We start from the raw sequence: 26,124 nt of genomic DNA on the forward strand, positions 1-26,124 counted from the left end.
TAATAGCTAAAATTTCCAAAGGTTCCATCCTCACTGAGCATGCCTGAGCCTCTCAAGTCCTAGTGTTCCAACTGAAGTCAATGGGAGTGCACTTTGAACACAAAGTGCTATACAATGCAAAGTTCTCTGAAAAATCAGGTCCTAAGCATTTCAATTTGGACACACAAAGCTAGTGGACATTTTTGACCTTAATCTTTGTGTCTGTGTTCCCCTTTGTCAACTGGAGATAATACCACCCTCCTCTCCTCACAGGGGAGTGGTGAAAATAAAGTCATTATTATTTGTGAAGCATTCAGATTCCATAATGATGAGTACCACAGATAAACCATAAGGAAAGCAATAATTCTGTCTGCTGACCAGGATTTGAATAGTGTGCACTAAATAATGCATAGGGCCACACAGTATTGAATAGCTGCTGTGTAACTACTTTTATTTAGCATGTGCATAGTCATCTAGCCAAGCGATGGTATCTTCAGTGACGTGGTGCAGTTCTTCGAGGCTATCGCTGAACCTAGTCAGCAGGCACTCATCGACAATGTGAGTCATCGTCTGTGTTGCGCCGCAGCTGCACAAGGGGTTGCCACAAAGGCCCCAGCGATACTGGTTGGCTGCACAGAGACCTTGCCTGGTCTGGAACCTGTTCAACAGGGACCATTCGTGACAGGGCAGGTCAAAACCAGGAGGGCAAATTGTGGGGTTGGCAACAAGGCACTGGTTGGGGATTATAACAGATATCCATGCCTCTCGCCAGAGTGTTTCCGCCCTAACATCCTGGCATGGTGGATGAGACCATAATGGGTGACGTGACAGCAAACGTGCAGCTGGTGGTTTAAAAAAGTCATTGTGCAGTGGCAAGCTTGAGCTGGCGCATACTTTCTCTAGTAACTTGCCAGTGGCAACCTCTCATCTGATATGAGGAGGAGCAATATTGCTCAGAACTAGAAGCCCTGGGAGTGGTGTTGGACGCAGGGTACCGGAGATGATACGCTTGGCGGCATGTAAGTGTGTATCCACTAGTTTGGTGTGTGAAGATCGACTCCAAACTGGTGCACAGTACTCCGCCACTGAATACGAGGTGGCAAGAGCTGACGTCCACAAAGTTGGAGCACGAGTACCCTATGATGAACCTGCCCGTTTGCTAAGAAGATTGTTGTACATCTTAACTTTAGCTGCTGTCTTCTTCAGGTGGGCATGGTAACTCAGTGTGCGGTCTAAGGTCACACCTAGATAGACCGGTTCTACTTCATGCTTCACCTTCTGACCATTCAAACACTGTCTATCCTATGTACTAAATGAGGCAGGGGGCCTGTGGAAAAAATAGTATCTGATCGTGTAATTAAAGTTTGTATCAAAACACATACGCACTAAGGGGTCAAATTTAGGATGTATAAGCATAGTTAATTCTAGCATTTCTTACCTTTTGAGTGCTTGACTTTGCACCCTTGTTAATTTTTCTGTGTTATACTTTATAACAGTGGAATAATTATGAAAATGCCACTTGCTGTTCCATAGTTGAGAGCATTGAGATTGGCACTTAAAGCAGGGATTCAGCTACTTTGTTATATATGAAAAATGCACCTTATCCTCCCCAAAGTTACAGAACTTTCAGTACTGAATGAATTTTCTGAGAATTTGCAAGTAAATGTGTTAATCAATTTAGGAGTTAGTTAATTTTAAAATGAGTGCTTTAAGAAATTTACCACTCTGGGTCAGACAAATTTTTGGCATGAACAATCTTTATAATAGAATAATTAAGACCTTTCAAAATTTCCCATATAGTTAAAACTCATTGAAATTTCATACCTGGGCTATAATTTTTTAAAAATTATGATTACTGAACTTTTTGCCATTACTTTTCAAACTGAAACTTAAGTCTTCAGCAGGGGCTGATGAGTAGTGTTCTATTACTGAGAACTTCGCTCTTTCAAAAAAGGCTCCATTCGTTCTCAATGGGAGTGAGGCAAAAGTGCCTTTCGAGAAAATGGTCACCCAGGGCAGAAATTGTATTAAATAATCATCATTGTGAACAGTCAGACCATGCAATATAATGTTGTAAGATAACAGTCTCATCTCCGTGGTAGCTACAGTGAGACTCATTCAAGCAGGCAATGGTCTCACCCACTCAGACATGGATAGATCTCCAGTGCAGAAGACACACCAAAAATGTAAACATCACGTCCATGTCCTTGCCTGATCATCACTTCCTTAAAAGAGAAGTTCTCCCCAACGCCTTTGATTCTAGAAGCAGGAAGAACCACACAGTGCCACCCTTGAAGCTCATGGACTTTGTAAGAATTACTATACTCCATGCCAGAGAATACTATCCTTCTCCAAAATCAGTTCTGGTAAAACATCAGGACCTCACCATTCACAGCTGACACACTGGCCCCAAACATGTATCAGCATATTACCTGGACAAAGTACCATGGTTCTCAGCTACACCCAGCGAGTTTAAGCACAAGGCTGGAGCACCAAGGGGTAATGACCAGCTGAGAATCAGACCACATGCAGTATAAGGAATTCACATGAACTTGTGTCAGAGGTGACTGAAGTCTAAAAACACTTCTTCTTGACCACAAAAATGTGAGCAAATTTTGAACAATTGAATTGTTCCAAATCTTCAATTGTGCAGTGAATTTAGATTGCCTCTTAGTTACAGTTTGGCCACCTCTAACTGTGAGATACATCCCATCTACTGAATCTGAGCATCTCTTGGGATCTGAAATAAGTTTTGACATTGCACATTAGACTGGACGAGGGGCCACCACTTCCCACAGCTCCCATTGGCCAGGAAAGGCGAACCGCAGCCACTGGGAGCTGCGAGCGGCCGTACCTGCAGACACTCAGGTAAACAAAGCGTCTCGCGGCCCACCAGGGGCTTACCCTAAACAAGCCGCGAACCAAATTTGGGAACCCCTGGACTGGACCCACTCACTGCAGATGGAGATATTAAAAGACACCCAAAGGTCTGTGCCTTCAACTGAGAGCTAGATAAAAATGTCTTTTACAGTCAGAAGCCCACATTTTAAATTTAGGCACTCACATTATGGCAACCAATTTACAATGGTGGCTTCACAAAATGGCATTTTGGCTCTCAAAACAAGTACCTGAGTAGCTATATGCTTGTTTCGGTGCTCATATGAGGAAATGACTACCTTTGCTTACATATCAACTATAAAGATTGGGCTTTCTAAACAGAACATTTCTGTGTTTTGGCTAAACAGCTGAAAATTAAATTCCTGGGTTTTCATTTATTTTTTGTAGTTCATAATTAGGTTTTACTAATGTATCTCTCAGGTGAAAAACATCCTCCAAAAAATTACTTTAATCAACACATCTTGGAACAGCCATTTCACAATTGATAGATGCAGTAGAAAGAGAGAGCCTGAAACATGAGGTCTGGTATAAGAGGCCTAAGGCCTGAACTAAAGTAGTGGTCAAGCCTTGCTGATATAAAGCAAAGTTAGTAAAAGTCAGGTTATGAGCAGAAGTCAGGCTCTGTCACAAAACATATCTGCTTGCAAGTTCACAGAATCTGGCAAGAACAGCGCTGGCACTGAAAAAAAAACACACACACATTCCTAAGTAGTCCTAGGCACAGGATAATCACGCAAACACCCTGATACAGTGTTATGGTGTAAACACACTCCCTGAAGATAATACAAGGACACACTGACCCTCTGTTAAAATATAAGATTAGGATGAAGGGTGATGAATAGAGATGTTCTGATCGAATCAACATGTACAAGGTAAATGGTGGTAATTAACCACCTCAGAGGGACAAGACATAACTTGATTTTATCAGTGTAGAAAAGAAGGGTCACAGAGGGTTTGTCTTTATCCAGCTGAGGCGAGGGATGGCAAGTCCCGCCATTCACTGAGCTGGTCCATTGTTACGGCCATACATGTGTTAGTGGTCCTGTAAAGTCTCCGGGACACTAGGACCGTGCTTCAATCGACAATAAACCTGGCCAGGTGCCTTGGCTACTGCAATGTGTCTGTGGTTTTATTGGGCAGTTTGATTGAGGTCCGCTGTGTCCACTATCTGTGCAGAGCTGGGACAGCATACTGAAAGAACACACATGCAGCCAACGACTAATTATAGTAGGAAAACAAAACACACAACACACCACACTCAATCATCCTTGTGTGCTTTGTTGAGCAAACACTAAGTCAGCTGAATTCAGTATGTGTGTGGATTACAATATGAGGTTTAAATTGTAATGTATGTGTAAATTACGAAAAATTATTAAAAAGCTACTTAGTGCTACTCTGGTTTGATAATTGTAACTGACCAGAAGAGAAATGTTCGTAGTTAGAATCCTAAATGACCTGACTAACTACATAATGTCAGGGAAGGGAGAGCCTGGCTCCCCAAGAAGGTACAACTTGAGCATCTCTATGAGGATTTTCAAGTGTTATTTTTATTTTTAATTTCTTACCATTTCTTCAGAGGTAAGATGCATCAGACGTTCAGCTACTGCAGAACACTGGGAAGAGTCCATGATGAATTCTCCTCGTGCGTCACCTACTATAAGCTCTGGCCACATGGGTCCTTCATCCTTCTTAATTAGAGAAATCTCCAAACTAAAGGATAGATATGGGGTTGGAAGGTAAGAATATATGTAACATTACAGATAATATCACTACGTTCTCAAGCTGACAATCACCACCTCTAAATGTGGATTTTAGAGGGGGGAAAAGGATTAATAATCCAAAAATTATATCCTAATTTTTGCCATTCACATAATTTGCAATAAAAAGTTGCCTTTTGTAGTTACTCCAAAGTAATGATATCCATCAGAAAGTCAAAACAAAAATAGATATATCTAGAGGTTTTTTCATAAATTCCAAGGCCAGAAAGGACCATTGTGATCATCTAGTCTGATCTCCTGAATAACTTCTCCAAAATAATTCCTAGATCATATCTTTTAGAAAAAGATCCAAGTTTGATTTAAAAATTGTCAATGAAGGAGAATAGACCAAGACCCTTGGGTAAGTTGTTCCACTGGTTAATTACTCTCACTGTTAAAAATGTATGCCTTATTTCCAGTCAGAATTTGTCTAGTTTCAATTTGAAACTTGCAGGCATTGGATTATGTTGTACCTTTTCTCTGCTACATTGATGAGCTAATTATTAAATATTTGTTCCCTATGTAGGTTCTTATAGACTGCAATCAAGTCACCCCTTACCTTTCTCTTGTTGAGTTAAATAGATTGAGCACCTGGAGTCTACGACTATAAGCACGTTTTCTAATCCTGTAATCTTTCTTGTGGCTCTTCTCTGAACCCTCTCCAATTTATCAATATCTGTGGACACCAGAACTAGACACAGTATTCTAGAGTGGTCAACACCAGTGCCAAACACACATGTAAAATTACCTCTCTGCTTGAGAAACCCCTCTTTATAGCTCCCAGAATTCCATTAGCCCCTTTAGCCAGTGTTGTACTGGGAGCTCATGATGAGCTGATTCTCCACCACTTCCCCTAATTCTTTTAGAGAGTCGCTTCTTCCTAACAGAGAGTTCCCCATCCTGTAAGTATGGCCTGTGTTCTTTATTCCTAGACGTATACATTTATATATAGTCATATTAAAATGCATAGTTAATTTTCACCCAACTTAAGCAACCCTTATTCCTCTGTCTCAGTGACCTGTCCTCTTCATTATTTGCCACTTCCCCAAAATTTTTGTCATTGGCGAACTTAATTACCAATGATTTTTTTGTTTTCTTCTAGGTCACTGATAAAAATGTTAAATAGCTAGGACCAAAAACTGATGCCTGCAGGATTTCACTAGAAACCCACTCAATGATGATTCCCCCTTTAAAATTACATTGAGACCTATCAGTTAGCCAGCTTTTAAAGCACTTCATGTGTGCCATGTTAAGTTTATATCTTTCCAGTATTTTAATCAAGTTGGCATGTACTACCAAGTCAAATGCCTTACAGAAGTCTACGTATATTACATCAACATCTTAATCGACTTTAAGAGTCTAAATACAGAAAGACTTATTTCTGTGAATCCTCATTGTTCCTGAGCTTTTCATTTTAAATTTAGTGTCATTAAAGTAGGTATTAAAACTGTGTGTGTGTGTGTATATATATATATATATATATAAGGTCGATCAAATCACAATTATCTCACACGATTAACTCAAAAAAATTAAAATTGTGATTAATCGCACTGTTAAACAATAGAATACCAATTGAAATTTATTAAATATTTTTGGATGTCTTCCTACATTGTCAAATATATTGATTTCTATTACAACACAGAATACAAAGTGTACAGTGTTCACTTTATATTTTTTATTACAAATATTTGCACTGTAAAAGTGATAAATAAAAGAAATAGCATTTTTCAATTAACCACATTCAAGTAGTGTATGTGTCGCAGATGACACTAAGCTGGGGGGAGAGGTTGATATGCTTGAGGGTAGGGATAAGGCCCATAGTGACTTAGACAATTTGGAGGATTGGGCCAAAAGAAATCTGATGAGGTTCAGCAAGAACAAGTGCAGAGTCCTTCACTTAGGAAGGAAGAATCCCATGCACCGCTACAGGCTGGGGACCAACTGGCTAAGCAGCTGTTCTGCAGAAAAGGACCTGGGGATTACAGTGGACAAGAAGCTGGATATGGGTCAGCAGTGTGCCCTTGTTGTCAAGAAGGCCAACAGCATATTGGGTTGTATTAGTAGGAGCATTGCCAGCAGATCAAGGGAAGTGATTATTCCCCTCTATTCGGCACTGGTGAGGCCACACCTGGAGTACTGTGTCCAGTCTTGGTCCCCCCACGACAGAAGGGATGTGGACAAATTGGACAGAGTCCAGCGGAGGGCAACGAAAATGATCAGGGGGCTGGGGGACATGACTTACGAGGAGAGGCTGAGGGAACTGGGCTTATTTAGTCTGTAAAAGAGAAGAATGAGGGAGGATATGATAGCTGCTTTCAACTACCTGAAAGGGGGTTCCAAAGAGAATGGATCTAGACTGTTCTCAGTGGTAGCAGATGACAGAACAAGGAGTAATGGTCTGAAGTTGCAGTGGGGGAGGTTTAGGTTGGATATTAGGAAAAACTTTGTCACTAGGAGGTTGGTGAAGCACTGGAATGGGTTACCTAGGGAGGGGTTGGAATCTCCTTCCTTAGAGGTTTTTAAGGTCCGGCTTGACAAATATTTGTAATAAAAAAATAAAGTGAGCACTGTACACTTTGTATTCTGTGTTGTAATAGAAATCAATATATTTGAAAATGTAGAAAAACATCCAAAATATTTAAATAAATGGTATTCTATTATTGTGTAACAGTGCCATTTAAACTGTGATTAATCAGGATTATTTTTTTTAAAATCATTTGACAGCCCTACATCTAATTTATCACCAATTATTTAACTTCTCAGTTTGATCTAGTAAGCCTAGAATAACCCTTGAGAGAATTTCAGGGTGTTGGGCAAATGTGTATGTAGGGGAAGGTGTCTTGTTTTGTTTTTCTAAATAGGTAATTGCTCAAGATTTACACTTCACAATGGAGGTGCAAACCAATATGCCATATATTATTTTTCTCAAAACAGGATGCTGTTGATACCTAATTGTTTATTTTTCACTCTAATTCATTACTACTAACTCTGCCTCTGTATTAAAATAGAAATTCAATACTATGACAAACATAATTGAAAACATTGGTCTAGGCTCATTCCTATTAAACTCTTATGCAATTTGCATTAGGGTCCAGCTGCCACCCTGAACATGTAACCACAATATCTCTCACACAGTGAAGGTAGCAATAAAAACTACCCTGAGTTAAGATATTGTATCTGCTGTACTTGGCTCATGAAAAAAGATTGATTTGCTAGAAGTCACAGATATTCTGAGAATACCAGTTTCTAAGAAGTTTTCCAATGAGATAAACTGGACAATTCCAGTTCACAGTAAGATAGTGTTTTACAATATCTGCCTCGTTAATAAAATTTTGAATCCTAACATGATGAAAAAAAAAATCTTAAAATATTCAAATAAAGTTGCGTGTTCTTGGGGGGAAAAAGGCCCCAAAATCACAAAGTTCAAATCCATATCTGAATTTTTTCAAAGTTCTGGAACTGTGAGGAGATTTCAGATGTTGGGCTTGGTTTTTGATAAGGGTGTTTTTTTCAAAAAAAGAAAAAGAAAAAAAGAAAAGAAAAAGACAAAGACCCAAATACATACTAGCTAGCCTCAACTTTAGCAAAGCTTTTGATACGGTCTCCCACAGTATTCTTGCCAGCAAGTTAAAGAAGTATGGATTGGATGAATGGACTATAAGGTGGATAGAAAACTGGCTAGATTGTCGGGCTCAATGGGTAGCGATCAATGGCTCGATATCTAGTTGGCAGCTGGTATCAAACGGAGTGCCCCAAGGGTCGGTCCTGGGGCCGGTTTTGTTCAACATCTTCATTAATGATATGGATGAGGGGATGGATTGCACCCTCAGCAAATTCGCGGATGACACTAAGCTGGGGGGAGAGGTAGATATGCTGGAGGGTAGGGATAGGGTCCAGAGTGACCTAGACAGATTGGAGGATTGGGCCAAGAGAAATCTGATGAGGTTCAACAAGGACAAGTGCAGAGTCCTGCACTTAGGACGGAAGAATCACATGCACTGCTACAGGCTGTGGACTGACTGGCTAAGCAGCAGTTCTGCAGAAAAGGACCTGGGGGATTACAGTGGACAAGAAGCTGAATATGAGTTAGTGTGCCCTTGTTGCCAACAAGGCTAATGACTTATTGGGCTGCATTAGTAGGAGCACTGCCAGCAGATTGAGGGAAGGGATTATTCCCCTCTATTCAGGATTGGTGAAGCCACATCTGGTGTACTGCGTCCAGTTTTGGACCCCCCACTACAGAAAGGATGTGGACAAATTGGAGAGAGAGTCCAGCAGAGGGCAACGAAAATAATTAGGGGGTTGGGGCACATGATTTATGAAGAGAAGCTCAAGGAACTGGGCTTATTTAGTCTGCAGAAGAAATAAGTGAGGGGAGATTTGATAGCAGCCTTCAACTACCTGAAGGGGGGTTTCAGTGGTGGCAGATGACACAACAAGGAGCAATGCTCTCAAGTTGCAGTGGGGCAGTCTAGGTTGGATATTAGAAAAACTAATTCAATATGAGGGTGGTGAAGCACTGGAACGGGTTACCTAGGGAGATGGTGGAATCTCCATCCTTAAGAGGTTTTTAAGGCTTGGCTTGACAAAGCTCTGGCTGGGATGATTTAATTGGGGTTGGTCCTGCTTTGAGCAGGGGGTTGGACTAGATGACCTCCTGAGGTTTCTTCCAACCCTAATTTTCTATGATTCTATGAACTGTTTAGGCTCCCAAGGAGACTATTTAGAGATAATCTGTGAAGAGACCACTTGCCCCTTCATACAACACAAACAGGCAAGGTGAAGCACAAAACAATTTAGTCCTGTCCAAATAGAAGGCCAGACATTGCCTCACATCTAACGTATAGAGACACTGCTCCTCCGGGGATGAACGTGGCTCAGGAAGGAACACAGGTAAATACACTGCCTGCTTCAAATAAAACTGAGGCTTGGTCTACACTTACCCCCCAATTCGAACTAAGGTACTTCGAACTTCAGCTACGTGAATAACGTAGCTGAAGTTCGAAGTACCTTAGTTCGAACTTACCTCGGTCCACACGCGGCAGGCAGGCTCCCCCGTCGACGCCGCCGTACTCCTCTTGTATAGCTGGAGTACCGCAATCGACGGCGATCACTTCCTGGTTCGACTTATCGCATCCAGACAAGACGCGATAAGTCGAACCCAGAACTTCAATTCCCAGCCGCCGAACTAGCGGCTGGGTGTAGACAAGCCCTGAGATATCACTTTACACAAAAATTGTGTTTGTGGTCATAAAGTCACCTGGTCCTTGGAGAACTGTGTATAAGGAGGCTCAACCAGTAGAGCCTGCAACTCGCACTCACTTCTTATGGATGTTATCACTATCAGGAACACAGTCTTCTGACACAAAAGGACAAACAAGATGCAGGGGCTTGAACCGAGGTCCCATTAGAGCTGTTAGGAACATGTTAAGGTCCCACAGAGGAACCAGCTCTCAGACTGGACAATGAAGATGAAGAACACCTTTTAAGAATCTTGCTATCATGGTATTGGAGAAGACTGATATTCCTTGAATGAGGGATGAAACGCTACTATCACTGCCAGATGCACTCTCAATGAGCTAAGTGCAAATCCCAAGGACTTAAGGTACAGCAAGTATTCCAAGATGTCCTGAACAGAAGTCACCATTGGGTGAAATCCACAGGCCAACAACCACATCAAAAACAGCTTCCATTTAGCTAAATAAGCCATTCTGGTAGAGGGCTTTCTACTGTTGAGTAGGACCTGTTGAACAGCTGCTGAAAACCATTCTTCCTCCTCATTTAGCCATGAAGCAGCCATGCTGTGAGATGCAGGGAACTAAGCATGGGATGTAAGTTGTGTGTGAATAGGTCAGAATGGCAAGGAAGGGAGAGGCTGAATTGACAGTGCAAGAAGGTTGGAGAACCACAGGAGAGCCAACTGCCAGCTGAGATGGAAAGCTTTGGACAGGGAGCCAGGGATCAGGCCCCCTTGAGAGCAGATCAGATGATATTTCCTGCTGTGTCTTGTGGCAAACAGATCGATCATCAGAATGCCCCAAGCTGCAAAGATGACCTAGAGGATGAAGTCCTGGCAAGGTCCTGGACCAGTGGAAAGGTCAGGAAGCAAGGAGAACAGGTCCATTGCCTCCTGATACACCGCTGGCACAAAACCAGCCAGAACTGGCACTGCCCTTGTCAGTATAGGACTCAGACACCCTGGGCCTGGAAAGGGAGTCAAAGGTAAGGGGTCTCTTTCCTCCCTCTGTCGTACTGCAGAGCAGTAGACGGGACCTGCTCCATCCCATAAACCGGCATTCACACCGTGCTGGTCCACACTCCTTCGGGAGGAGGCAGACAAGTCTCCACGCGACCAGGAATGGCCACGATTGGTCTTATGTGACCTTTTCCTCGGTGCACTTGATGGGAAGCAACTCCTCAGACCCTTCGGAGAGGCACAAGCTCTAGGATGTGAAACGGAAGCTCCCTCAAAACCGAAGGGTGATCTCTGATCCAACATGGGACTCAGAGCTGAACCAGACTGTAAGGCCTGTTCGAGCAGGTGCTGCTTTAGACGAAGATCCATCGTAATCTGAGTTCGCTTTGTGAACGATTTGCAAAGCGAACACCTTTCCTTGCCGTGGGCTTCACCTAAGCGCAGCAAGCACGTGTGAGGGGATTACTCCTCCACACGACGGACATGTTAAAACATTGGTGAGGGCATCACCAGGGAAATACTTCAACTAAAGCTAATGAATACTAAATCTAACACTATACTAAAGGTACTAATTAGGGCTGTTAATCGCAATTAATGCAAAAGATGAATTCAAAACAAATTAACTAGATATTTTTATTTATCGCAGTTTTAATTGCATTGTTAAACAATAAAATACCAATTTAAATTTATTATAAATATTTTTGGATGTTTTTCTACATTTTCAAATATATTGATTTCCATTATAACACAGAACACAAAGTGTACACTGCTCACTTTATATTATTTTTTATTACAAATATTTGCACTGTAAAAAAGATAATTGAAAAATACTGTTTCTTTTAATCTCATACAAGTACTGTAGTACAATCTCTATCATGAAAGTGCAACTTACAAATGTAGAATTATTATTTTTGCTTTAGAACTTACAGGACGAAGCATGAAGGGGCATACAAATGTTCAGCATATCTGGCACATAAACAACTTGTAATGCCACCTACAACGGTGCCATGCAAACGCCTGTTCTCACTTTCAGATGACATTGTAAATAAGAAGCAGGCAGGATTATCTCCCATAAAAGTAATCAAAACATGTTTGTCTCAGCGATTGGCTGAACAAGAAGTAGGACTGAGTGGACTTGTAGGCTTTAAAATTTTACATTGTTTTGTTTTTGAGTGCCGTTTTTAAAAAATATAATTCTAAATTTTGTAAGTTGCACTTTCATGATAAAGAGATTGCACTACAGTACTTGTATGAGATTAAAAGAAACAGTATTTTTCAATTATCTTTTTTACAGTGCAAATATTTGTAATAAAAAATATAAAGTGAGCAGTGTATACTTTGTATTCTGTGTTATAATGGAAATCAATATTTGAAAATGTAGAAAAACAGCCTAAAATATTTATAATATAAATTGGTATTCTATTATTAACAGTGCGATTAAAATTGCGATTAATCATGACTATTTTAATTGCACAATTAATTGCAATTAATTTTTTTAATTGTTTGACAACCCCAGTTCTAATTAGCTGTGTACAACTAGAAAAGTCACTAAGAAGTAGAGAAGTTGTGAGGTTAGAACCACACAGAGGTCCCACTCCAGCGATAGGCAGTAAGAAGGAATGGGGGGGTCAGAAGGGTCAGTCGAACAGTGCCGTCTCACGTAGCCAAGGGACGGGCTGTGGCCACTAGGTATGAGTGCTGGCCATCTATGGGTACTGCTAGGCAAAATTCTTCGGCTCCAGTGCACTGGGCAAGTGGAATACATGGCTGTACCTACTCGAAGAACTTATTTTCAAAATTGCTCTTGGAAGGAAAAGGACCATGTTTTGAACAATAAGGGAAATAATTTCATACCCAGTTGGAACAGAATCCACGCCTCGATACAAAAACAGATTCAGATTTGAAACTATTTTTTCAGCTAACTGGCTGCTGAGAACTAACTAGTTGCTTCTCAGGCTGCCAAACATATGCAGTACAGTCACCTACCCAACAATAAATGGTCTCTTATTGAAAAAAAAAAATGAAGCTCTGGTGTCAGAATATGAGACTGTGAATACAGAAGACCAGATTCTGATCTCATCTGATGTTTGACATTGAATCAGCATGAGCTGCACTTGACTCAGTGGCTTTCAGAAGAACACTACAGATGTGCTTGGCTGCCCACTTTTGCTCATAGAACAAAACCTAAAGCTAACCACGCTAGTTATTTGGCCCCCCCATTGATTTGCTCTCTTTTTCTTCTTGAAAAAGTTTTAAAATTAATATTTGTGTCAACAATTCCCTGACATACACTGCAGTTTGATACTTAATGTAGTATAATTTTATATTTAAACAAAATTAATTTCCATGCATATTATGCTCTTAATCATATGTTAAAAACAAGGAAAGAACACTGCGACACAAAATACTGGAAAGGTCAACAGGGCAGAACAAGGTGGTAAATTCAATCACCAAAGGTCAATTATTTTAGAAAAGCAGCAGCTGCACCATTGTCAATTGTAAAAACAAATTATTTTTGAAGATATACATTAATTCAACTCCTTATTTAAGGTCAGACTAGATAATCATAATGGTCCCTTTTGGCCTTAATGTCTATGAAGATATGAATATTAAGAAGGTTGAAAAAATGTTTGAATATTTTTGCCAAGTTTGCTGCAGGTGGCATAACTATTTGGCTCCCAGATTTATCTTTCTTTAGCTGTCTGATTGAACAGCCTCTTTCCAAACTAAGAGGCTACCAGAGAGCATTTCCCACTAAGATGTCACAAATCTTTGCTCCAGAAAGAAAATGTTGAAGAATTTTCCATCCCATAAGTAGCCCTCCATTGTACACCTATCTAAATACATCAAATTAAACCATTCTGAATAGTGGTTGCTGTGAAAGCATAGTAATTTAGTTCAACAAAAATTCATAAGGAGCTCTTAAAACCTTGACATTAATGTGTATACATGGCAGTTTCACTGTTCCTTTTAACTGTAACAAAGAAATTGGCTTAGAAGCTGAGCCAGTTAAGGCTTCAGTCTTTGAAGCTGTATAACCAAAAAATTTTAAAGGGGTACATTTTTAAGAGGGTAGGAGATCCAGCCTCCCTTTTAGCATATGCATATGGAGCTCACACTATTTGAATCTGGAGAAATGAATTGTGGGTGGCAGTTTGAGTACTTATGCCTCTAACTTCCTAATTTGCACCCACAACTGAACTTTGCATGTGCAAATTCTGCAGACCCTGATGCCAATATAGTGAATACGGATGAAGACTGAATAAGCTTTTTATTTCAAAACCTTTCTTCCAAACCACCTTATTGCTTATAAAGTTTTACATGTGTCACTTTGAAAGTTTTAAAACATTTTCATTTCAGAGACAAAGAATGACTGGAAAATCATGAGACACTTGTGCATGTTGAACTACTCATGCATGAGTAACTTACAGAAGTGTTTGCAGGAGCAGGCCCTTTTTGAATAAAGGCCTGATCCTTCACTAGTTGACATCAACTTCAATGGAATTTATATGGTGCCTGTTGCATGGACTGGATTGGAGAGAAACAAACAGGATTTTTTTAAAAATAAAACCGTACTTTGACTTAATATATATTAATACGAAAAGTAAAATCAATATATAGATTATGAATACCTATTATCTCTAATTATCCATGTGCAGCTTTCATGGTCAATAGATGAACAGAGTTTTCCTTCCACCAAAGGAGGCTGACTTTTCAATGCTACAATGATATGATCTGGAGAAAACTGTACTTGTATGTTATCTTTAGTGATGTCTTGTGGAAGATGAATTGTTACTGTCAAATCATCTTCAGTCTGTTGCCAGTAATAGACAGGGTCTACAAATGGAAACACATATAAATGCAAAGTCAGTTACAAAATGCAAAGTATATGGGGGGGGGGGAGGGGAAGGGAGGAAGAGAGAGAAATTTGGTAAAGTGTGTGTATTCACTTTCTACTCTGAAAACTTCATAAGAAAGATATTCTGATCACTTATTAAAAAATAGAGAGGAACATAATTTTCTGGCTACCAGTAGGTATTTGACCAAAGTCCACTTGTGTCTCAGTTATGGAGAGTTGCTTACACTCATGTGCACATTTAAATACGCAGGTGTACACTCAGCTGAACAATATAAATATGCACTTGTAGTTTTTTTAACATGGCATTTTTAATTAGTCATAACTTTATGAAATCAATACACAAATTAATTCAAATAAGCAAAGGCACTATGTCTCAGTGAGCATTAATCCCGTTATCTAGGTTCAGCACCTTTTGAGTTATCTTCATGACTCCACAGTAACAGTAGTTCTTTGAGATGTGTTGTCCACATATATTTCACTTCTGATACATGTGCCCCATGTGTGTGAGGTCTCAATCTTTTTAAATACTAGTGTTCACTGGGGCCATGCCTGCACCCAGTATGCCCTCTGGAACACTGTAGCTAAGGGAATGAAGGGCAGGACAGCTGTAACTAGCCTTCAGTCTCCTAACTGCAGAATCCAGTCAGGAAGGAGGGCGGGCTGTGGAAATACATGTGTCCATTTAGATACTGTATTAGGAAAAATCTAACTATAGGAGTAGTTAAGGTCGGGAAACAGTCTTCCAAAGGAGGTTGTGGAATCCCCAATATTGGTAGTTAAGAAGAGATTTAACACACACCTGTCAGGTATGGTCTTTTTACATGAACTGCCTCAGCACCAGGGGTTGGACTTGACTTCTTGAGGTCCGTTATATCCCTACATTTCTATGACAACAAATCACAAAAAACAGTTACTGTACTGTAAATAACAGTTTTGTTTTTGGAGTGGTTGTCCATATGGATTCCATTTTAGATGACTCATAAGAAGAGATCTCATGTCCTCGAAGTGGGTGCTCAGAGTCTAGTGAGCCCATGACTAAGACAGCTCCGCCAAAGTGGGCATCAGATCTGGAACCCTCTACCAAGGAGTAGTGATGGGTGAGGTGAACGTGTGAACTGAACTCCAAGTAGCTTGACGATTGGAAAGTCCATTAGGGAAGCAGAAGAGGCTTCTTGAGCTCTGGTGGAATGGACGCTAATCTGCGCAGAGGGTCCAGGCAAGCTATTGTACAGCAAAGGCTAATACAGCCCAACACCCATTTAGATAACATTTGGATGGTTATTTGTGACCTTTCAGTCGGCATGGATTTGTCAAGACCAAATCGTGTCAAACCAAATTGATAGCTTTCTTAAACAGGGTAACAACCTTTGTGGATAGGGGGAAGCAGTAGATGTGGTATTTCTTGACTTCAGTAAGGCTTTTGATACTGTCTCGCATGACCTCCTTATAAATAAAATAGGGAAATACAACCTAGATGGAGCTACTAGGGCAGTGCATAACTCGTTAGAAAACCATTCCCAGAGAATAATCATCAGTGGTTCATAGTCAAGCTGAAAGGGCACATCAAGTGGTGTCCCACAGGGATCAGTTCTGGGTCCGGTTCTCTTCAATATCTTCATCAGTGATATAGATGATGGCCTAGAGAGTACACTTATAAAAGTTTACAGATGATACTAAGATGGGAGGGATTGCAAATACTTTGGAGGATAGGATTAAAATTCAAAATGATCTGGACAAACTGAAGAAATGGTCTGAAGTAAACAGAATGAAATTCAATAAGGACAAATACAAAGTACTCACTTAGGAAGGATCAATCAGTTGCACACATACAAAATGGGAAATGACTGTCTAGGATGGAGTACTGTGGAAAGGGATCTGGGGGGGTCATAGTGGATCACAAGCAAAATATGAGTCAACAGTGTAACACTGCAGCAAAAAAAGCAAACATCATTCTGGGATGCATTAGCAGGACCGTTGTAAGCAAGACACGAAAAGTAATTCTTCCGATCTACTCCACGCTGATTAGGCCTCAACTGGAGTACTGTGTCTTGTTCTGGGTGCCACATTTCAGGAAAGCTATGGACAAACTGGAGAAAGTCCAGAGAAGAGCAACAAAAATGATTAACAGTCTAGAAAACATGACCTATGAGGGAATATTGAAAAAACTGAGTTTGTTTAGTCTGGAGAAGAGAAGAATAAGGGGGGAACTGATAACTGTTTTCAAGTACATAAAATCTTGTTATAAGGAGGAGGGAGAAAAATTGTTCTCCTTAACCTCAGAGGATAGGGCAAGAAGCAATGGGCTTAAACTGCAGCAAGGGCGGTTTAGGTTGGACATTAGGAAAAACATCCTAACTGTCAGGGTAGTTAATCACTGGAATACATTGCCTAGGGAGGTTGTGGAATCTCCATCATTTGGATATTTTTAAGAGCAGGTTAGACAAACACCTGTCAGGATAGATAATACTTAGTCCTGCCATCAGTGCAGAGGCCTGGACTAGATGACTGATCGAGGTCCCTTGCCTACGATCCTACAAAAACAAAAAAAACCACACACCTTTCTAATAGAATTAGCCTGTGCATATTTCTGGCTTCTTTTAGCTACAGCTTTGTGGAAGGTTTGAAATACACATCAGTGAACCACAGCAAATGATTTCATGTGAAAATAATCCACAAACAGTGTTTTCCATAAAATAGCCCACCAATGATCCTGATTAGGATACACCCAATAGGCAAACCAGTATGACTACCTGTAGAGAGAACAACATTTATTTTATTTTTTTAAGAGAGGCCCTCTGTGCTAACTGGTACAATCACTCAGCATGTTGATGATGAAAACATTTGGAGGATTTTGTCTTCCTGCTGATCTAGTGGTTGCCCTTCACACCACTGATTGGCGCATGATGAAGTTAGAATTCAATGAATGTCCTCTTTCCACAGATACTTACAGCTCAATTACTATCTCTATTTCTACATGTGTAATACTCATTTTTTCATGCAAAGGCAATGAAAGCATGAACTTTGTTTGTCTTCTGCAGAGCAAAACTCTTCGTACATCTCTAGTTGCAAGGCATCTTCTACGATTAAGAAAGGCAAACACCAAACACAAAGAGAAATTACATACATAAAATAATATAAATATCTAAATCTCTTTGTCCAGGAAGTAAACAATTACAATGAAATTTAAGACAGTGAAAAAAAATATTGTAGTGATATATGGAAATTCATTAAATCATCTAGCGTTATTTTGTTACAATAAAGGATTGTTTCGTTACAGAAGTCTAGGAAAACATGACCAGAACAAATATTACCTTTCTTTTTATCTGCTATTTTCCCATCTTCCTTTTTTTCAAGCTGATTCTCCTCATCCTGCATAAATCTGAAGGGTTTGTAGGAGACAATCATTAGACCATCCCCATCTGGCTCGATAGCTGCATAATGAGGGACTGACTTTCCTTGGAGAACTCTGCGCTTGAAGATTTCATATCTTTGATTATCTGTAAAAGGAATACAAAAACAGAAAAGTAATATTTTCTAGGAGGAAAAAATTCAATTATAAATGTGACAAATGGATTGTACCTAAAAATAATATATAGCCACATCAGTCAATTCATAATATTGCAGCCCTGAAACAGCAGTTCATCTCTGTTCTAGATACCAGAGATCTGCTAAACAAACCTATATCCAGCAGCCATAGGAGACTGAAATTAATCAGGATTGAAATTAAAGCCCTGTAATCAGGTACACTGTAGGTTTTCCCACCTATTTTTCTAGCCTCCCACATTAGCCACTATTGGAGACATGATAAATAAAGGACTAGATGGGCCATTAGTTTCTTCCAGTATGGTAATTATTTATCATTTGTACTTCTGTATCACCTAGAGTTCCAAGCAGGGATTAGAGCCCAAGTGTGCTAGGCACTGTACTACTACCACCACCACCACCACAAGAAAGACAGTCCCTGCTCCATGCAATTTACAATCTTAACATATGATGAACCAAAAGGTGGGGGATGAACAATGGAATGAGGGAGAACAAGTAATAGTGAATCTAATTTGCTATAATGAGCAGCAATCACAGCATGTCCACTGCCTACTCATTCTTAATAATGCAGCATAATTCTTGTTTTCTCCACTACTACATGGAATTCGGCCTTGCTATTGGAAAGTTCTGTTTTTTAGCTTTTAGAAATGGGCTTCTGCTTTCTTGTTTTTGTCAAATTTAAGGAAATTTTAATTTTTAATGGTGTTTGGTCATCAATTCAGTTGTCTTCCATGAGAAATACAGAGCAGAATACCATTTTCAATAATAATTTGCAGAAAATTATATATGCATGGCCTGTATTTAACTGATAATGCCTTTTACAGGTTCCACACAAATCCTGGTTAATGCTAACTGGCCCTTCTTAGTGCAAAATGCTTATCTTGCCCAGCATTTGTACAAAATGTACAGCTATCAATCCATCCCATGCTGTGCTTCCAACAATATACATTGAGACAAACAGAAGCATAACATGCTGATATTGGTATCAGCATTTCCCCCTCTGCCTCAACATCTAAATTCACTCAGCTCAATAGTAACTAATCACTTTTGAACAACCACTGATGTCAGAGAAGCTAGCTAAGTATTTTAGACTTTGTTCAAATTCTCTACAGATCATTTATTTCTACTTGTTTTCGATATTCCATATTTAACTTCTATTTCCTTTCATATTAAACTACTGTACTTGTAAGTAGGCATATTAAACTATTGTACTTGTAAGTATTACCTGACTAACTTAGAAGTCACTGGAAGTAGAGATGTGTTATACAAGGACACATTATTATTCCTCAAAATGTAGTGGTGTGGTCTGTTTTTAAGACCAGCAAATACACCAATATGGGCAAATATTTCAGATCTGCCAAATTTTGTATGCCAAGGCAGTGTTTCAATATAAAGGCTAGACAGACCTTTATACATATGAAAACTGTATTAGAATACATAATGACACACAAGCTAGGTAAGTTCAGGCGTGGTCACTACTTGATTATAATGAACCTTTGGTCTGACCCACTATGGCCGTTCTTATGTCCAAGGAAAATTAAGATACTATTAAAGGAAATAACACTGTACAATAGGTGGCACAATTCAGTAAGAGTCAGTATAGATATGTCTATATTGCAGTTTAAAAGCAAGTTCTCAGAGATGCTGTTACTATCCCTAAACTTGCAATAGTTGGTTTTAAGCCACATGACTCGATCTCTGTACTGATAGGTGGTACAGAGGATATCCCAAGCTTTTTTGAGATTTGTTTGTACACATGATCATTTCTTGCACTCTTACTGAAGTAAATGTCTTGCTTGCCTTCCACTAAAGATTAATCAGAATTCATCTGTGTTCCTCATAGTTACAAACACCAGAGTTACAAACTCATTTGGAAACAGAAGTACGCAATTAGGCAGCAGCAGAGACCAAAAAAAAAAAGAAAGGGCAAATATAGTACAGTACTGTGTTAAATGTAAACTACTAAAAAAAAGGAAAAGATTAAAAATATTTGACAAGGTAAGGAAACTTTGTGCTTGTTTCATTTAAATTAAGCGGGTTAAAATCAGCATTTTTCTTCTGCATAGAAAAATTTCAAAATTATATGAAGTCTCATGTTCAGTTGTAAACTTTTGAAAGAACAAGCATAACGTTTTGTTCAGAGTTACGAACATTTCAGACATTATGAACAATCTTCATTCCCAAGATGTTCTACTGTAATTAGTTAACTTTAAACTAGTAGATGAAAGCCTATGCTGTCACACAGGTTTAACCTGTAAAGCCATATGTAAAAAAAAAAAAGACTGAGAACTTAATAACAGGACTGTAACAGACCACGAATCCCAGTGATGATTGAACCTCATGATATTCTAAACAAAAAGAGTTCTCAACCATGCTTACAGCTGTTTTTATCACGTCACACTGACATAGGCTGGGTCTACACTAAAAAGCTAGACAACCCAACTATATTACTAAGGGGTGTGAAAAATCCATACCCCCGAGTGATGTAACTAAGCTGACCTAATGCCTGGTGTAGACAGCCCTAGGTTGACGGAAGAATTCTTCCATTGACCTAAACTAGTACCTCTCGGGGAGGTGGATTACCTTCGCTGACAAGAGAACCTCTCCTATTGGCGTAGGTAGTGCAGCTGCGCGGCGGCTCTAGTGTTCCAAGGGTAGACAAAGCCTCAGATATTCTAGGCTTCAGAGTGCTGTTTGGGGTTATTGTGTATGCTGGGTGTGTTGATTTGTATCTGGAGTAGATTGTGCCAGGAGATGTGTTGATTGGTGTGAGTGATAGGTGGGTGCTGAATATGGCAGTTAAGGCAAATAATCTACCATCAGTGTAGTCTCCCTCATACAGCCCATGAAATTGTTAGCTGTAGAGCAGGGGTTCTCAAACTTCATTGCATTGCGACCTCCTTCTGACAACAAAAATTACTACATGACCCCAGGAGGGGGGACACCGAAACCTCAGTCCGCCCGAGCCCTGCCACTTGGCCAGGGTGGGGAGTGGGGGACAAAGCCAAAGCCTGCAGAGGTGGGCCAAAGCCCAAGGGCTTCAGCCCCAGGCAGGGGACCTGTAACCTGAGCCCTGCCACTCAGTGGGGCTCGGGCTTTTGCCCCAGGTCCCAGCAAGTCTCACGCCAGCCCTGGCAACCCTATTAAAATGGGGTCGCAATTCACTTAGGGGTCCCAACCCACAGTTTGAGAACCACTGCTGTAGAGTAAGAGTGGGGATTGATTGAGTTAACTTTGACATCACAATGGTTAAAACTCTTGGCGTGGCCTAGGAACATGCCTTACTGTAGCTGTACACTACATGGGTGTAATTCATAAAGTCAAAATGGCTGAGAATTTAAAAATTATATAGTAATAGACTTGCAGTGATGATTCAACCTGGTGATAATCTGAACAAAACAAAACAAAAAAGCTCTCAACCATGCTTCCATCACATCACATTGACTCAAAGTACATTCTAGGCTTCTGAGTGACAATCCTAGAATTTTATTATATAGATTATGAAGCATGTATTGTGGTTTACTACTTAAACATGCTGTCATCTGGTTATCAAAAGATGTTTCAGAGGTCTAACAAAATATAAAAAAAACCTATCAAGCAATTGGACCATAAACGAGTGATATTTGGTAGTGTTAAAAACAAAGCAAAAAACAAAAAAACCGCACACGCACACATAGTTCATTTGCACATAAGGCAGTCAGAGCTCTGACAAATTCTCTCTCTACTGGGACACATCTGATACACAGAGAAGCACTAGAGATATATTTTGACTCAGATACCAGATACATTAGATACCTGGAAACTAGTTAAAACACAGAGGGTTCACAGCCTAAACTTGGCATTTCCTCACTTTTTGTTTTGGTTTCTATTAGGCTTCACATCCTCTGATTTATACAGATTTAGTGATTATGAATCAACATTCCTTATGAAAGGATAGAAACACACCTTTTCCTTTAACAGGTAACAAATATAGAAATTATTTTCAAACAAGAAAAAATTTACACACCAAACAGTAACTATGTCTAGACACTTCAATGTGTGTGAGATCTAGATTTATATCTTAATTTCATCCAGTCTATCAAAGTAGTGATATGAACACATTTTCAAATGTGGACAACCCCAGATATGAGCAGTATAATTAATAAGAAAAAGAAAAGTTTCCTATGATATTTAAGGGAAAAGAAATATGTATACTGACAAAAATGTGATTAAATAGCAGTTGCTCCTGATTTAAAACCTTAAATAAAGTTTTGCCACTGATCAAGTTTTATACTTCCTTCTAAAAAGGACAGTACTATAATATTTGTTCTAGGTTTAGAGAATTTAATTGCTTACTATAAAAAGATTGGTTGAAAGATTATATTTTTTCTTATTAAATTTTGCTGCATGCTGAAGATTGTAATTTAGTTTTCAAATGATTAATCACACCTTTTCCCATCATTGAACTTTATAATTACAATATATCAAAATTATTCTTAATGAAATGTTAAAGGTGGAAAAATGCTAAGCTAGTGCAATACACATTCAGGAAATGCAAAAATGTAAGAAAAACATAAGCGTGACAATGTTGCACAAGGAAAGTGTATGTAATATGGCTAAGTTAACTAACATCTACCTGTATTTCCTAACCTCTATGAAGCATGCACAATTTTTGAGTGCAACAACAGCACTCAAAGAAGTGTATAGTTAACAGAGCCAGTAGAGCAGTACAGAATTTATAAGCTCTGTACAGGTGCATCTGAACTCAGCCAGGAACCAGTGGCGGATTAGTCACTGGGCCAACGGGGCCCATGCCCAGGAACCCTGGCCAATTGGGGGACCCTGGAAAAGGGCTTTCCCGCACCCCGACCTGCTCCAGCTGCCCGGAGCTCCTGCTGGGGAGCGGGGGAAGCCCCTGTGCCCCGACCCCTATCCCCAGCAGAAGGGCGGGGTGGGGCGGGGAGGGAAAACTGCATGCAGAAAGGGTGGGGTGGGGCCCCCATTTTGCTCTGGCTCAGAACCCAACAAAAGCTTAATCCACCTCTGCCAGGAGCAGCTAGCAACCTGTTTCCCACCAGGACAAGGGGGATCAGTTATTGGTCTCAATTGTTCTTACCTAGGATGTCAGGGGAACTAGAGATACCTGTGGATCACAGGTCAGCCAGGGAGTAGCTTGAGGATATAGCACACTGACCACAAATTCCTAGTTTTCCCAGAATCTTAGAACATTAGATCACACATCTAAAAATTTAACATCCCAACTAGTGGAATTCAGGCAGAATGAAAAAGGGGCCAAGAGGGACGACCAGCAGGTGGGAACATCCAGATCAAAAGAAAAGGGTTTGACAAAGAACATGCATCATCTGAGCAGTGTGCACAAGGGCAGCATGTCTGTCCTGAAGGGCATACCTCACAACTAAATGAAGTTTTCTACTGCAGATGGTCTGCACACAGTTTTCAAGTCAGCATGACATTGTTCAACCAAAACCATCTCTGAAGGAGGACTTCCCAGCTTTCACTCTTGAAATTTTTCATATTTTCATCCATATATTTCTGATATACAGAATTTTCTTCAAAGGTGGCAATAAAAAGGAAGTAACATGATCCCCCATCTATCAAAAAATTACGGCTTTTGTATTGCCTCAATTCAACTTCACATGGATGTATTTATTTATTTTAATTTACAAGTCAGGCTCATCCATCACTTTGAATTATAATATTTAAAAAAAAAAAGAAATACTGTTATTTCTTTACAATTTAAGTTTGCTTTTTGAAACTTCATAGTTATTTTTGTATTGATTGTAGTTAGAAAATATTGCCTGTTTATCATTAATGTTCAAGGATGGGAAGGGTTTCCGATAACCAGGGTCTTCAATCAACAGCATCACATTATACAGCAATGAAACAAATATCCCAAGATACATTTTTCAGTGAGTTGCAAATTATCTACATCAGTCTCAATTTCAGCTACTTTATCACTCAAATTTATTCACCAAAGGAAACTTATCAAGATTTCCTTTTCCAGTGCAAGCTTTCCCTTATCAAAACCCTAAGATTTCACATAAATGTAATCTCTCTGTGCATTAAGGTGGCAGGGCAATCTGTCATTCTTGTAAACTTCAGATTCATAAAGGCGTGCAGAAATATTCACCAAATCAATGAGACATTCATTTAACATCCCAGGAGTTCAGAGTCCAAGCTGCTGCTGGGCTTTTCATTTTATAGAAAAAAGAGGGAACAACAACTGGGCCATGGATTCCCACAGCTCAGAAGCACACAATGGTACTGAGCATTTTGACAGGTACTGGATTCATAGGGGTGTACAGTACAAACAATAAGAGCCATATCCCCATGAAGAATGCCTATTGATGGAATGAACTGAGTAAAGGCTACAGCCATAAGTGTGTAAACATTCAATTATTTAATGTAAACTTTCAATTATAAACCAGCTAGTGACATTGAACATTTTTCATTTAAAGAATGTGATGACTAACATTAAAATTTCTTGTATCGGGTTCTTAAAATTAATGTGTGTAAAGCACTTTGAAGACATAAGGCATTATACAAGTGCTAAGTTACTGAAGAAGTGTACGTTGCCTAACTTCAAAGTCGAAAGGACTGATCGCTACTTCTTGCTGTTCTGTCTTTTCATTGATAAAAACCTTGTTACACAGAAAATTAACAATTATACTTTGTGTTACTAGATTAAAGTAAATAATATAAATGGCTCTTTGAAAGAGAAGCAAAACCTATTTGAGAAATATAGTACATGTATCATCTACAGTAGAGCTGGTCAACATTGTGGAAAATGGCTTTTTGTAAAAATTAATTAATTTTAATACAGAAAAAATTTATTTGACAATGTTCTGGTTTTCTGACAAGACCAAACCAAAAAGGTTTGGTTTTTGGAAACTGATTAATTTTCTTCAAATTTCACCATAACATTTTCATGCATTTTTTATGAATAACTTGGAAAAAAACCAAAAAAACGAAACATTTTCAGCAAAAAAATTGGATATTTTCAACTGCCTTTAATCTACAGCCCTCTTGCAGAACCTTTTCTTCAAGGTTATCTACTCTGTAAACTTTAACTGAGGGTAAGAAGAGAGGCACAAATTATTTTATTATAACAACTATGTTATTTCCTGGTAAAATGAATTATTCCAATTCCATAAAGTATTATCTAAGCAAAAATATTTTTCCATATATTTCTAGTGGTGTACATAAAGTTAGAGTAAGATTATCATTTTGGATTTCCATAGTTGACTTCAGCTCTAATATTTTGCTCTTTTTACATACACCAAACTTATTAATGGAAAGAAAATCCACATATGAAAGCAGCATAGAATACTGGGGTGAAGATCAGTGTTCCCTCTAAACCAAAGGTGGGCAAACTATGGCGACCTGTCAGACCTTTTAATCTGGCCCTCGAGCTCCAGCTGGAGAGCGGGGTCGGAGGCTTGCCCCGCTCCGTTCGTGCCGTGGCTCCACGTGGCTCCCGGAAGCAGTGGCATGTCCCCCCTCTGGCTCCAGCTAGGGGACTCCGCATGCTGCCCCCGCCCCAAGTGCTGGCTCTGCAGCTTCCACTGACCACTGGCGCTGCACCTCCACGTAGAAGCCAGAGGGGGGACATGCCACTGCTTCCGAGAGATGCTTGAGGTAAGCGCCTCCTGGAACCTGCACTCCTCCCCACCCCCATGTGCCAACCCCCTTGCCCCAGCCCTGGACCCCCCTCCCTCCCTCCAAACCTCTCGGTCCCAGCCTGGACCACCCTCCTGCATCCTAAACCCCTCATCCCCAGCCCCACCCACGTCTCCGCACCTCCAGCCAGAGACCTCACTCCCTCCCACATCCCAACCCCCAATTTCATGAGCATTCATGGCCCGCCATACAATTTCCATACCCAGATGCGG

General features: G+C 39.9%; 1 protein-coding gene across 1 annotated transcript in view; it reads right to left on the reverse strand.

Annotated features, from left to right (window-relative positions):
* NUDCD1 (NudC domain containing 1) overlaps window positions 1–26,124 on the reverse strand; it is a 120,215-nt gene that overhangs the window by 33,418 nt on the left and 60,673 nt on the right. The window contains exons 5-7 of the mRNA XM_024194772.3: window positions 18,001–18,186; window positions 14,463–14,667; window positions 4,443–4,587 (exon numbers count right to left, since the gene is read on the reverse strand). Coding sequence (XP_024050540.1) covers window positions 4,443–4,587; window positions 14,463–14,667; window positions 18,001–18,186 — 536 coding nt within the window. The remainder of the gene's footprint in view (window positions 1–4,442; window positions 4,588–14,462; window positions 14,668–18,000; window positions 18,187–26,124) is intronic.

Source organism: Terrapene carolina, unplaced genomic scaffold (assembly GCF_002925995.2).
Source record: "Terrapene carolina triunguis isolate 2854851 unplaced genomic scaffold, T_m_triunguis-2.0 Scaffold58, whole genome shotgun sequence".
NCBI lineage: Eukaryota > Metazoa > Chordata > Testudines > Emydidae > Terrapene > Terrapene triunguis.